Source organism: Malaya genurostris, chromosome 3, assembly GCF_030247185.1.
Source record: "Malaya genurostris strain Urasoe2022 chromosome 3, Malgen_1.1, whole genome shotgun sequence".
Lineage (NCBI taxonomy): Eukaryota > Metazoa > Arthropoda > Insecta > Diptera > Culicidae > Malaya > Malaya genurostris.
In genome coordinates, this window is record NC_080572.1 from 255594756 (window position 1) to 255610929 (window position 16174).

Here is a 16174-nt window from a genome sequence, read left to right on the forward strand (position 1 = left end):
TTCAATTTGTATATTATGCTAGTTGATACCCCAATAAAATATCTTGTTCGCATTCATGAGTCAAAAACGATAAAAGACGAGTACCACAGAATCATTATACTGCTGTGGGCAAAAAATAGTAAGACTTTGTTCATAATTTCTAAATACTTTATTTATTCTTCCAAATCTTTTTCGTCTCCCTCAAAGTAATCCCCCGGCCACTTGTGGTGTGCACGGCCAAATCAAAGTCTTGATATTACATCCCTTTTGTGGAATTTAGCCTATCTGCTTCAACAGACTTCGCAGCCGATTCTTAGCGTACAGAATCATTGCTACGATCCTACTGACACTATGAATCCTTCCAGGTCGGGGCTCGAACATATGACTACTGGCTTGTAATACCAGCGCCCTATGCATTGAACCCGGACACTTGTACCAACGTCTTTTCCAATCCTCGAAACAGTTTTAAAAGTCAATTTCCGGGATAGCCTTCAATGTGCGTAGCGACCCAAGTAGCAATTAAAACATGTTAAAATTGGCATGTTTCACGATTGCTTCAGAACGGTTATTTTTGTTGGATATGTTAGACAAGTGATTTCACGTATTTTTTAACGAATGTGAAAATCATTCATATTACGGCTTGTGAAACCAACTCTAAAACCTGGAAGGATTATATTTTACCTCGGTTTTGTTAACGGACTGTACACTATGTTCATTTGAACAGTTTCATTTCCGGCTTTTTCTTAACAAATATTACTGCAGTGAAACATATCAAACAAGAAACTTGTTTCACATCATACAAACAAAGTGCGCTTTTCCAATGTCACAATCGTTGCGAGAAGAGTTAAGAAAGGCAATACAAGAACAATGTTTGCTACTTCGGGATTCACGTTTGATGTCTTCAATTGACTCAAAACGGTTTCCCCGGAGCGGTCGTTTGAGTTGGCCAAATAGTCAACAATCACAAGGAGCTAAATCAGGCGAATTGGTGGTTACAGAACGAAATTGATTGAATTTTTGGCAAAAACATCACGAAGAATCAATGAGTGATTTTGGAACCATTCGTGCTTTCACTTTTCTTATGACCAAATGATCTTTCAAAGTGGTTTTCACTGATCCTTCCGATATTCCAACCATCCCAGTAAGGTCTCTGACTGTTAATCGTCGATTCTCGAGCACCAATTTCTTGATTTTATTGACGTGTTTATATCATCAGTTGATGTTGATGGCCGTCCTGGACGTGGTTCGTCGTCAACGCGTTCTCGACTCTCTTTGAACAACTTGTACCAATCAAAAACACTTGCTCGCGAGATACAATTATCACCAAAGGCCTTTTATAAAATTTATTGGAATTTCATTGTTGAATAATATCACTTATTGTAAAAATCTCCGATTGCACTTTTAATACTACAGACAACAGACGTATACTTAACACTAATGAATATTTTGACGTAACACTTGGCATCAACCTAGAAAAAATAATATGTCGACGAATAAGGTTTCCACGCGAAATATAATTCAAAAGTCTCACTACACGCACTCTCAGAAATCATCTCCATTTTTCCATTATTTCTAGTTTTCCAGAATAGATTTAGTATGGAGAAACAAACAATTTGCAATTGAAAATTCGCCCATGTGTGATTTTTGTAGGACACAAACAACACAGAGATGAAAATATTTTGTGAATTTACATCAATTTTCATGCACATATTTGGAGCAGACAATTGAATGGAAAGTTACTTTACAGTTATTAGTTTTTTAAATATACGGTCTTGTTCATTAAACAATATTGATTGCATTTCAATTTGATTTTACATCGATCATGATTCTCGATTCAACTGATGGCTATTTCATAGTACCATTGATTTGCCTGTCGTGTAAATTTCATTGTTTTTTCCTGTGCAGTTAATTTTTCTGTTCGGTAAAATTAGTTTGAGCTGTATCAATTATAGCTGTAGGAGTCGATCTTGTTGTAATGTTTTTTTACGATGGATTGCGTTTCTATCAAACAAGACGTGAAATTGAGCTAGAAAATGTTCCTCGCCATAACGTCTGCTACGCAATATTGTAACCGTGAAACAATGTGTTGTTGCTTTTGCAAATTAGGAGCCGAATCCTAATGTGGGAGGGTAAACGACAAACTATTTGGATCTACCTCAAAACATTTTTCTTCTCAAGTAATGGAAGGAACAAGATAAACAGTGTCTTTTTCCGACATCGATTCTACACTGTATTTTTGGTTGAATTATTTACAATAAGCTCTTAAACAATGTTTTATTTTGCAGGATGCTGCCATCTGCGTAAAATTTCACCTGGAGCGAGAAAAAAATCCACATAAATTCAACAGTCGCATGAAAAACAAATTGTGGTATTTTGAATACGCAACATCGGAAACTTTTGCTGCATCGTGCAAAAATCTTCACGAGAATCTAGAAATTATGGTTTTTTATATCAACTTTAGTTCGACTTCAACACAAACTATAATGCAATTTTTTTTACAGTGTGATGGAGTATCGTTGGAATTGGCCAACGGACCACAACTGCAAGGCATTGCTCTACTTAACATACCGTACACCCACGGAGGCTCAAATTTGTGGGGCGAACACTTGTCTCAGAAGCGGATGCGGAAGGGTCCGTTTCGTAAGAAGCTGAAAAGCTCGGATAAGGAACTATCGGCGAATAGTTTCAATTCGGTGGATCTTTCAATTGCGATTCAAGGTAAAAAAGATCATCACGATTTTATTCAATGTTTACAATTTTTACTATGTTTACGTTTCTTATTTGTAGATATTGGAGATCGTCGAATAGAAGTTATTGGACTGGAGAACTGTCTTCACATGGGACAAGTTCGAACGGGTCTCCGGGCATCCGGTAGACGATTGGCACAATGTAGTGAAGTCGTGATTACTACTAAAAAAACCTTTCCAATGCAAATTGACGGAGAGCCCTGGATGCAAGTACCGTGCACGGTGAGTTAGTAAATAGTTGTCAGTATGTTCCCTAGTATGCAAAGCGGTTCTAACTTTTTTCTTCATCACCAGATTCGACTAACTCATAAAAATCAAGTTCCAATGCTAATGGCACCGCGATCTGAGAAAAGTGGTGGGTTCTTTAATTTCCTGAAAAGATGACTATCAAAGAAACCCGACACGGATACTCCAGCTATCGACGCCTAGCAGAGCCTGTCCGACGCATAAACGCGTCGTCAACAGCCTCCTAGAATATCCTAAATCGTGTTGCGATTTGCGAATACACACGAAAGCAGAATATCGACAACTGAACAATAGCTTTAATCAGGAACCAATACCAAAAAATCCAGATCAGATTAGTAAACTTTTTACCCAGAATATATACAAATATACCATTTTCAATGAAGTCCTTAAATACCAGTCTGTAGAAAGATGCTTTACCAAACATCTACCGATTAGAAAAAAAAGAAGCAACAACAAATAACTTTATTATAACAGAATTTCGTATCGAAATTCTGTTTATAAACCGAAGGAAATGAATTGCTCTAAGACTAAACATATTTTCCCTTCTGCGTATATTTACATATTTATGTTAGCACGTAAAAATTAGACTAGCAAAGTGCACCACCTAAAACGATAGAAAACGAATCCTACCAAATGCTCCTCAGGGAGATCACCCAATTTTACAAACTCGTATCATGAATCCAAACTTATTCGAACTTTATTGCTTTTTCTCGTAGGGCGAATCAAAACAAACAGTAGCAAAATAATCGTTATGGTAGGTGGATAATTTTAACTATGTTGAATATAGATTTACCAAGAATTTTGAAAGAGTGCGAACTGAGAGTGAAGGAGTAATAATAACCATATATGTATTTACGGATTTAAACTGAAAGTCCTATTTGGCTGTGTTTGAGTATATAGTATCTGTTACTGGCAAACGTAAAACAAGATATTATTACTGTTATTATGCTATTACGCTTATACTGATGTGAACTACAATTGATATCATTATTCTAATAGAAACACTTCTCGAAAGAGTAGGGGATATGCTCGGTTTATGTGCTTTAATATAAATTTAAGTGACGATTCAAGCTAAAGAGTAAGAAAGGTCGGTTGGATGTGTGGTGGTTTTAGTTATGCGTATAAACCTTTATTAAATCTGTATTTATATTTTAAACGGCAATTTTTTCATATAATTTTGTCTCCATGGAGACACGACATTCAGCTGCGCAATGTAACGTATTGTTCGTAGTGAAACATGCGGTAAAATACAATTTTAAGTACATTCCGTGAAGTAAAGTATTCCGCCAACTTTGTTCAATTGTCCTAGTGAAAATTTCTAAGTTTCCAACGTTGTTTCCCTTCAAGTTACTCAGATCTTCCAATCATGCATATTAAAAAAAATTGTTAGTATTTTTGATTTGTTCTGCAGAGTAAATGAAATATCGTTAACAAGCCATCTAGACGCTGCCTAACTTCGAAGTAAAGTCTGAAAAAGAATTGTAAGCGTTGTCATCTTATGTTTTATACAGTCTGGTACATAAAAACGTGAACATTGATAAATACTACCTTGAACAAAAAGGTCCTGGAATATATTCAGAAAATTGAAAATACAAGATTATTTATCAAAATCGATATATCCCCTTCAAAGTACTCCCCATCAGAGCTTAAAATTCTCATGCATTCTCAATAGCAATGCCAATCTATGGAAATGATACTACTACTCAGTGCTGTCAACTGTTTTTTCCAAAAATCTGTATTTGGCGAAAAAAACTATCTGTACAATATCTTTCTCGAAAAATCAAACATCAATTTAGTGCGAAAACTGATTTTGCGACCAAAAAAAAAAAAAAGGTCGCTCGACCTGGTTTACCCCTATGGAATCCAACACAAAAACTGAAAATCGGTATTTATCTGTATGAAAATTGAAATATCGGTATTTTGAGAGAGCATATCTGTATTCCTGTATCGAGTCCAAAAATCGGTATAAATACCGAGAAATCGGTATAGTTGGCAGCGCTGCTACTACTATCTGGCATCGCTGCTGCAGGGAGCCTCAGCAGAATTTCAATTCTCATTCTTTCACCGATGCATTGAAAATCTGTGACGCTTGGCTATAAAGAGTTACTAAAATATGACAAATCGAAGTAATTACATCCCAGAAGCTCTTTGGAAACCAAACTACTACAAATTCGAGCAACGACAGGTAAAAGTAATCGTAAAATCTTTTTCTATCAGTTTTCGATTCTCATAGCTTTGGTTGAATACTGACACTGTATACTATGGGATTTTCACTGAAAACAGCAAATGGCTGAAAGGGCCAATGAAAGAAAGAACACAATTTTGAAACTACTGCTCCGCTTATGTCATTGACTGCACCTGGACTTCGTTCTCATAGCAAGAGAAGCTGAGAGTGATTAATTTCCTGTCGTTTTCGTCTATTTTAGATCAATGAAAATTAGTTTTATTAGCTCTGCTCCCCATCGACTACAACACACTTATGCCTGAGCTTGAACCAATCCTCGAAACATTTTTTATATTCAGTTTTCGGTATGGCCATAAGAGCCATCTGCGGTTTTTCCATAATCTTATCTCGGGTGCTGAAACGCGTTCCACGGAGCAGTTTCTTGAGTCGACCGAATAGGAAAAAGTCGCAGGGAGCCAAATCAGAATAATTCGGTGGTTGTTGAATGGAATTCGTTTCGTTTTTAGCCAAATGTTCACGGATAACGATGGCATTGTGTGACGGTGCGTTATCGTGGTTTCACGGGTTGTTTGCCCACAAATGTTTCCATTTTCGACGAATTTCTTCACGCAAACGTTTCGAAACGCCCAAATAATACTCCTTGTTGACGGCCTGGCCTTGTGGAAGGAATTTATAATACACAACACCCTTGTGTTCAAAGAAAGCTGTGAGCATCGCCTTCTTTTTCGACTGAAAACGACGTGTTTTTCTCGGTCACAACTCATTCGGTGTACGCCGTGATAAACGACTATTTTCTTCAGAGTATCGTTACCGAAACACTTTTCCAGCATTTGCAATGTCATCGCACCTTTTAAACCGTTTTTAAACGCAAAATTTAATGCAAACTTATTGTTGCAAATTCAATTCCATTTTAAAAACTGTACAAAGTCGAGGAAACGCACAATCGCAGATGTACTCAATACAGTGTAACTGTTACAAATGCCCAGGTATCAATCTGAAAATTTGTAAGAAAATCAATGACATATGTGGCAACCCAAAAAAAATCTAATCGGGTGACTGAGAGTGCCACACGGTAGTGATTCCGGGAACATTTTGATCAAGGTAGTAACATATATTTTTCTATGTCGCACATTTGTTGTTTAATTGACTGTAAACACTAAATTCAAATAACTCAGTAGCAAATCCAGTTTCCTTCAGCTTCAATTGTGGCCTGACACCGTAGAAGTATACTTTGCATAAAGTTTTCGCCATATTATTTCATAAACGAGCTCCGTGTACAACATGACATTTTGCCGCGGCTCGTTCTTGGCAAAATAATCGGTCGAATATGACATGGTATGATTATATTTTTATTCGGAAAATTACGGTTTCTTTCGAAATCAAAGCATTTGTATGACTTAAATCTATTCAAACTGCTTACAACTGTAATTGCTATGAATTCTATATATCATAAAAACCCTATTTACCCACTTGCTTACGAATTACTGCGACTTTCCGAAGTATTTGGTAGTAGCATTCTTTTTTATGCGACGATAAAAAATACTTCGTTCGAATCACCAGTGAAGTTATTCTGCTTCTGCACGAAATTAACTAAGCGTTTCGCTAGTTGCGTTAACTTGATTGCAGTGGTCGAAGAGTGACCAAATACAAATAATAATACCCCTAAGTCCCATACAAACGAACCGCCAATGTTTGGTTCACAGCCTGAACAAGTAAGCCTAGCAAATTACTCCCTTTCATTGCGATAGTTTGAAAATGTGGAAGGAGATCGTTTCTGGCAACGCTTTATGCTAGTTGATACGGTGCAAAACAAACTTGTTTGTTTATGTTTATCGTTGCTGTATTAAACTGCGACAATCAGTCTAAATATCACCGGCACTTTGATAACTCGATAAAGTACATTGTCACTCTGACAGTGTATCATGACAGTGTACCGCACGATGCAAAATGTGTCCTTGAAAATTTGTCGAAGTATTCCGTAATATAATTTGTATTTGGAGTGACTGCATTCGCCTATCGGCTAATTCAACCAACTGAACTTCATATCATAGAAAAAAATTATCTTCGCGATTTTTTCCGTACGTAACAATGGCCACGCTATTATGTAACATATTGTATACCGAACAAAATTGATAAAAAGGGCGCTTTTTAAATTTTGAAATAAGTATTGTATTTAATTCAATTCTACCCGATACCCGATGTTTGATCGTTTGACAAAAAATGTTTCTTCTCAATGAACAGCTCATCACTTGCAACTTTATTTTGAAACTATATCGAATCTAGTATGTGTTTGTATTTATCTGTGGAGAAAATGGCTCAAAGTGTACCAAATGTCGCGGATTGGCGGTTCAATTCATAGAAAACTGCTCTTACCAGTTAATTGTCGTATGTTCGAGCCCAGTTTTGGAACGGTTCTTAGTTCTTAGGCTGTGAACCATTTCGCGGTTAGTTTCAGCCTTTGGTTGAAATCTGACACTCGAGCGGTTATTTTGATGTTGTCAAAAATAACCCTGCTCAAAAGCATGGTTATTTTTGACAGATCGACGATTTTTTTTCCGGCTCTTTAGTTCTTTAGTAAAATTATCTCCAGTGCAAAACAAACCCAAACAACTTTGAAATGGGCCTTAGTTTTAGTTAAATTTAACTACTCGACACAAATAACCGCTCAAGTGTCAGATTTCAACAAAAAATTAATCGCGAAATAGTTCACTGCCTTAAAGTTCTTAGCATCAATGGTTTGTGTAGTCCGTTGAAACCTATTTATACCTATTATTTCTTATTCTTCCTTCCGAGTCACCCTTCTCGTCTTCTTCGCCCTGTTGAATAAATACCAACTTTACGTATCGGTTACAGTGTTGCCATGTTTACAGATTTTTTAATAACTTTTTATGCAGCGAAAAATATATTAATCTCATATAAATTTTTTATCTGTCTTTGATTTGAAACAAACGTGAAAATGTTTTGATGAATGAATTATTTTTATAATTAATAACGTTTCAAAACAATTAACTGAGTATATTTCTGCTATTGAATTTTTTTTTGGGTTGTTTTTTATCTTCTATTATTTTCAAACGAAGCTTCAAATCACTTTATTAAAAAATGTTTAGATTGCGACCACAATGTACAACACAACACTTCATTCTCCTCGTAAAAGTAAACACACGTTCGATTTTTTTTATTCAATTGTATAATATATTTTTAGGCACACTGCTTAAGCTCTAAGATGCCAAAGGTTTTTTTATAATCTTAATTACGACTAACTTAAAACTAGAATAGTATCATTATGCAATGTAGTATCGGGGTAGCGGATTCTCGAGAATTCAGCTTTTCGCTGGCGATCGGCAGTGGCCGGTGAATTGAATATTGCATGAGGGACTTCCTTATGGCGTTGGTGAATATCCATGTTGGCCGCATCCTTCGGTCCGTGTGGGTCCGCGGGAAACAACCCCAGGCTACGAAGGCCCGCGGGTGGCCCGCATGCTGATCATCGACGGAATGCTGGTCATGTTACGGAAGAGAATGAAGGAGAAGTAAATATTGCGAAAAACGGAGTAAAAAGGGGGCGTGGGAACAAAATGTCTAAAACGATAGAGATCTAATTAGTTACCATCGAGATGGTGAAGAGACGGGGGAAGGGGGAACGAAAAAGTTAGTGACAAAAAAAAAGATCTTGTTAGTTCCAATGAAGACGGTGGACAGGGACGGGGATCGAGAGAATCGGGCGGATGTTAGTGTCGAACCTGTAGGTGGAGATTATACTTTCTGAGCGAGGTATAACAGATTACACTTGTATATTAATGTGTTTGAGGTACTGGTATATAAGAAACATATAAGAGATATCCCGACTAGCCAACACATCTCGGACCGGAACTTCAGGTGGTCTACCTCGGGCCCTTAGGGAGTCCTTTAATAAAGACCTGGTGTCGCGATACTCCGTAAACGTCCATACGACATGCTCGATGTCCTGATAACCGTCGCCACAAGCGCATAGACCGCTCTCCGCGAGTCCAATACGCTGGAGATGCGCGTTGAAGTAGCCAGTACAGTCTTTGTTAGATGAAAGAAGAGACACACAAATATAGTTCCCGAAAATTCTATTAAAGTACAATTACTTTCAAACTTTCAGGGGCTAAATTATATTATTATTGTTATGTTTGTTACGTCATTGAGCATCTTCTATCATGTCCGAAAAAAATTACCTTGAAACTGTTCATGCTTGTTTAGGCATTTTTTGGGTCATTTTGATTTAACAAATTTAACCACCCTTTCAATAAATACAGATAATTTTACAACACCCTTGGGGTTCGTCGAACTTGTGTCTTCGTAAAAGCCCAATATTTCTGGATTGAGCTCAGCTGTGTCGTGTGGAAAGGATTGCAATCTTTAGGTACAAAAACAACAGGTTGCTCTGTGTCTTGCCTAGTTGTGGAACAAACATTTTAACAACAATTGAGTTACTAAACCCATATTTGTACCAGCTGACCTTTTTCACTTAGTGTCACCTAGTCGATAAAAAAACATATTCGAAAATATCCAGTCTTCTTCTCTGTTCTATGTACAAGAAAATGAAATGTGCTCGAAATAAGTGACTCTAACTTTATATACGATGCACCGAGAATTAACTAATACATATTTAATGAATTGAAAAAAAATGATACATAAGTACGACATTATTTTAACTATACATGGTTTCAACATTTCTACAAAAATCAACAATTTAAAGCAGATCATAGAATGATTGTTCAATTATAAATGCATACAATATGCATTAAATCATATTATTTCTGCTTCGGAGACATCACAGTAGCAGTTAACAAATGACATATTGAACATTTTGTACATAGTAGAGTTCAAACATGGTATTATAACGCATCTGCATAATTACTAAGGATACAAACTTTCGTCCCTAGAGAAAAAGTATTCTTAGTAATTAATATATGGATGATGTAAGAACATAAAATTCTAAAGTAGTCTGATAAGGAAAAACAAGTATTACTATATAAATTAAGAATATACTACTATTTTAGTAAAAACTAGACTACGATTCAAAGATATAGGGGAAAATAATCAAAATGTGTACACCTAAGAAAAGTATTTGTTATGCATAATTTAGTTTGCTGACAAACAAAAACCTCAAAGTGAACCACTTTCTGAATGGTTTGAGCAGAATACTAACCTGTATATTCCTTGATTTGTTAAATAGTACGGTACCGCTTAGTTTTTATTATATCAAACAAAGATGACACGGAAGCAGCCGAATGTCTCTGAATAGTAGTTTCAGGCCTAAATACTGTTTTTTATATTGTAAACATACCGAATATGAAACCAAGCATCTCTATTGTATTGCTTAGCAAAGAAAAGTACTAGGTAAAAAGGTAGACGTTGTGTGAACACTGTGTTACGGAAGACATAGCTGTGTACAAGAATACGCCCACTAACTGTTTGGTATGCGGAAATGCGTGTTAGCACAAGAGTAAATTAAATTGCTCTTTTTCATTGCTATTATAGTAAATAGTTCAGATTTTTTTGCCAATATCATTTAAGTTTCATTATGATCTATTGCTAGAATAGCAGATATACATAGCTTTGAATATCAAAATCACACTTTCGGACCAAACGGGGAACTTTCAGTAGGGATACAGAGCATACAAAAAATTAAGATAAAATGTTTTCTTTTCTCATCGTCATGGTTTACCTTACCTACAGTAGTTTTCTTGAAATTATTCCTAACATAAAATATCAAAACATGTCAAAATTATGAATAGTTAAAAAAACTGTTATGTCAGGGATGATTTTTACTTTCATACTTCGGAATCTATAGAATCAGTTTGTCGGAGGCTCGTTTTCTTGCATTAATCAGAAAAATATTACAATCAAAAGAACACAAATTCTTTTTCCGATTTTATATAATGTCATGATACCATGCAGTAAAAATAAGCTAGTTCAGTTGGTTTCTAAATTATTTTGTTCATACTATACTTATTTTAATTTCGATTTCGATTTTCTTTTCGTACCCTGGTTTAATAGAGAATTCCAATGATTTCATATAATGTCGTTTCTTCATCGATTATCGAGGCTTTCGGTCGTCATTCGATGTTTTAAAGCAATGGATGAAGTACATTTTAATAGTAACGGGAGTTATTCCAATGGCAAATAATAATAATAATAATAGGCTTTTGATCTAGAACTTCGGATTCATAGCTTAACTGGGCTATTATATTATATGCGATATTGTTCTTTACAATACCCAGGATCTATGTACCGAAGATAAGAGTGTAAATGTTATATTTCACATTGATATACTTTTCAAACAAGTCTGATGCGTCTTACCAAATATTCAACCAACCAAAAGGAATGGTTCATTTAAATGAAAGGAATAGCTAATGAAATGTACTCCCCTTACCTATCAGCCTAGTCCTGTGGAGTTCTTTGCTGAATCTAACAAACGCTTTCACATTTCCACGTTTGCCGCTCTTCGCCAGCCCCTCAAGGCCCAGATACTTCGTATATCCCCCTCCACTTGATCGATCCACTTTGCTCACTGTGCTCCTCTTTTTCTTGTGCATCCTTATGACATGTCCAGCCAATCGCTGTCGTCTTCTTATTTCTTCTGTACGTACCATAGATGATTCTACAAACAACAATCGTGATTCATACGCCTTCTCCACGGTCCGTCTTCCATCTGCACTCCGCCATAGATGACCTTTATATCGAAAACACTTAAGGCGCGTTGGTCTTCGGCCAAGATAGTCCAGGTCTCGTGACCACAGAGAACAACCGGTCTAATGATGGCCAATTTCGTGTGGTAGTGTACTTTACTCGATCGAAGTCCAAAGTACCCACGATTTCCCGTCAAAACACGCCTCTGAATTTCTCTGCTGGTATCACTGTCGGCGGTTGCCAGTGAGCCCAAATACACTATCTCGTCAACCATCTCGATATCGTCACCGTCCATCAATATTCGTTTTTGGGATGCGTAGTGTTTTTTCTTTAGAGCCTCTTCCTCTCGTGTATTTTGTTTTCGACGCATTTATAGCCAGTCCGATACGTTTAGCTTCGGCTTTCAGTCCAATGTGTATTTCCATCATCTTCTCAAAGTTACGTGTCACAATATCAACGTCGTCCGCGACACCAAAAAGCTTCGGAAGATAGTACCACTAGTTTCGATCCTTGCTCTTCAAATCATCTTTCAAAGCAATTCGGAATAAGAGACAAGAGAGTCCTCCGTTGGTTCAATACGTTGAACCGTTGGTACGATGTACCTTATGATAAAAAAAGAACCGGAATTTTCATTTTAAAATTGTCCAATCGCCGCACTAAAATTTTTCAACTTCTTTGTATAGACGCCAAACAAAAACTAATCGTACGATATGCGTCAAAATTTGACAGAATGTGTATAAAAGTGTTGCCAACGTTGAGAGAATAAAAGTTTACCGATTGGACAAGCGCGGGAATTTAAAAATAAGTTCCAACAAACTGAACGAACATTTCGATCAGGATGTCGTTCAACAAACGCCCAACGTACAACGAGTTCTAACCGCTATCTCAGTGGGAAGTTCTTGTCAATTTTGAATACTCGGCGGCAAATGTTACTCTACTGCGATTCTCCGCTGTTTACTAATGTCATTTTCGCTTTAGAAAACTGACCCAGGGTATTTTCATTAAACAAACACTTTTAACGAAATTGTGTTGATTTCGCATTTAGCAACGGGGATCTGAACAAACCTGATATAAAAACCAGGTTCGAAACTGACTCTATTTTCAGTTCAACAATGTTGAAACTAGGCGCGAAACTAGCTTCAAAGAAATAGTTTGACAGCAGTTAGGGTGGAAACTGGGTTATAACAAAACAAAAATAATAAAATAGTGTAGATGGTGGTTTTAAGAGTTTCGTGATGGTCGAAACTCCACTGCGACTGTCAGTGTAAAAACTACATAAAATGGAGATTAAAACCGGAGTAAAATAAGCGACAATAATAATAATATATAAAATTGCACAGGGTGACCGAAAAAAGAAAGTACGCTAGTAGGTCATAGTTGGGCAATATTCTGCAGATGAGACAGATATCCTGCCGCAGGATCCCGCACATACTTATTTAGGACTAAAAATACGAACGCAAGCGCACTTCGAATACATGTTTGGCTGGATCCATTATTATACGCCAGAGCAGAATGATTACCCGACAATGGGCTGAAGTCACCTCAAATTTTTTCAAGCGGCACGAATACCTCATGATGTCTGTTTTCGGGGATTGTCATAATATACTTTTGGAGGATCACCTCAAAACAGAAATGCAAGTATTAGCGTGCATTAATATTTGTATGGTCATCAATTAGCGTTTTCCGTTATCCTCTAATCGGATTAAGATAGCTCCTCGGACTGAAATCTCTATCATCACAGGTCTTGTCGATTGTTGTGCTCTATAAGTGTACATTTAGAAGGTCTGAGACATATGTGACAGAAATTGCATGACAGTAAATGGAAAGAAATGGCCGCTACTTCCAGAACCGAAAACCTGAAACATTTTTGAAACGAGTGGAGAATTTTTTTCTATTTTAGAAATTTTTTTACTTCTAATCAAGGATGGCTTTTATCGTATCAAAGAATGCTCACTCTTCACTCTTTACATGATTGTATCAGTGCCATCAAAGAGAGACTAATATCATCGCAACAACAAACACCCGGCATGGCTCATTTAACATAGAATAGACATCAGTGCGAGAACGAATTTTTTTCGATGACATTTCTGATAATCAAAGGTTAGCACGCTGCTGTGGGGATCCTCTCTGAAGCAACAAACGGTCGCTTATTCTCGTTTCGCGATCCGATTCTGTATGGGCAGTGGATAATTGCGATAGAATCATTTTACTATTGCCGCTTATTCTAACTATGTGCATATAACCTTTGTATAAGTAGTGTCTATGAAGATGTATGTGAATGCTCCACACACGGGGTTTTGAAATATTTCATCCTAGTATGAGAAACATCAAGTTGAACCATCGATTCGATTTTCTGCGATAATCGTCAACTTGCGATCCTCTCTTGGGAAATTCCACACAGCAACGATCATTATCAGACTGTATTTTTTTTTTCAAGGGCCGTGAAATACTCAGAGTATAAAGTAGAGCGAAGAAATGTAGAAAAATTCTCTCGCGGTTCATGCATTGAATGACTCGAGTTCTTATAGCATCTTCTACCGGATTGAAAATGTTGTATACAATATAGAGAGCAATATAGCAGCTTCTGTCAAATGTTCGGCAATCACCAACACTGCTTCTAATGACGATTTGAAGTTTCCAACCCTCATCACCTTGCATTTTCGGACCTAGATGTTGTATTTCAATGAAATCAAATTTCATACGGGATAATAACACCTTTCATTTGAATATAAGTTCGTGAAATAGGCATTATCTGAGAAAACGGTGCGAGTTACATACCGATGTTTTAACCGTTTTTTCCGATACTTCAGGAATTGGTGAATTCAGCTGGCCCCTCCCGAAACTAAATCCTGGGTACGGGCCTGGACTTAGTGAATAAGTGAGAAATACTGTGTAAATTATTCGGGAACATGTGAGTCTGATCTAGGGACGGTTTCTAATGGAACAAACTAACATCCGAAATTTACTAGATTCATTCAAAACAAACTCTTTCCATTAGCAAATTGTAGAACTCATTTATCCAAAGTTTTGAAACCTAAATTCGTAATTTTAATCCCTGAATGATTTTTAGCCTTCAGATCTATGTTATTGTAGTTCTGTGTGTGTTCTCGATAGTGACGTGGAATATTATCTGATTATTACTGAAGCTAAAAATATACGAGCATTCATAAATATATACCAAACTATTGCTCGATATCTGGGATTTAAATTTGTTCAAACCCATGCACAGATTCATTATTAAGTTACGATTAAAATGAATTTCGAAAAAAAAAACTAATTCTACGTCTGATAGTATAATATGAAAAAGAGCTTTTAAATGGATTTACATTCGAATTGTTACCGCAAATTAGAGTAGTCAAATCGAAACAAATATATTCGTCCATATGCTATACCATTGTATTCAGAGAAAAACTAACGACATAAAGTAAGGAATAAAGCATAGTTTTATGCAACAATAGAAATTAATCGTAATAGAAAACAAAGTATACAAGGTGTGACAATTAAGTAATGAGATTGATTTCGCTGTCGCGCTTGTGGTAAACCTGCGACCTTGAAATCATAAAACGATCCCACGCTGCTTGATCTAGCTATTTAAGGCGATGATAGCTGTTTTTTTTTTCAATAAGACCCGGGAACCAACCGCCAAAGCTCACAATGGTTGTCTCTGCACGCCCCTCGCCCGAAAAAAGCTTGCATGAGCAAGTCGAAAACTAAAACGAGGGTTATTACCTTTTTTGATAACCGTGGAATTGTCCACTAAGAATGAGTGTCATCGGGGCAAAACGTAAAGTAAGTCTACTATCTTCAAGACAACGCACCATGCCACATCGCCTTCAGTGTGTCTCAGTTTTTGGCCTCGCCGTATTGCACATCCGTCTTATTCACCTGATATGTCAAACTACGATTTTTTAGGCGGCTGTGCCGAGGGTACTCGCGAACATCTCCGTCGAAACCTTTTAGAAATGTTACGAAGCATCGAAAACGCGCTGGAATCAGTTTCCCAAGGGATGGTAGAATTGTAGAATATTTTTTTGAAATATGGATTTTTTGGAATCAGTCTCATTACTTTATTGTCAAACCTCTTAGTTACCCGTTTCTGTAACTTATAATCATGAGCATAATACTGTAACACGTACATCGGTATCGAATCTGTTTTGTTTATGAAATCCTTAAAGATAGAAAATAAAACGAACATATGTGATTTTTAATGTTAATCCAGAATAATGATCATACATGAACACATTTTATGTATAATACTGATAACAGTAGAACACTAATTTATGAAAATATATTATTAATATTATAAACACGTTTTTCAATTTTTTTTCCTAATACTTTTATTGAATGTTCAGTATCA

The 16174-nt window shown here is 36.5% G+C and overlaps 1 protein-coding gene across 3 annotated transcripts in view; it reads left to right on the plus strand.

The window, feature by feature from the left end:
• The window catches only part of LOC131438667 (diacylglycerol kinase 1), a 332489-nt gene extending 317448 nt beyond the window's left edge, over nt 1–15041 (plus strand). For all 3 annotated transcript variants that reach the window (XM_058608831.1, XM_058608833.1, XM_058608832.1), the window contains 4 exons: nt 2265–2420; nt 2481–2697; nt 2767–2948; nt 3021–15041. In XM_058608831.1, coding sequence (XP_058464814.1) covers nt 2265–2420; nt 2481–2697; nt 2767–2948; nt 3021–3110 — 645 coding nt within the window. In that variant the 3' untranslated portion in view covers nt 3111–15041. The remainder of the gene's footprint in view (nt 1–2264; nt 2421–2480; nt 2698–2766; nt 2949–3020) is intronic.
• The last annotated feature ends 1133 nt before the right edge of the window (nt 15042–16174 follow it).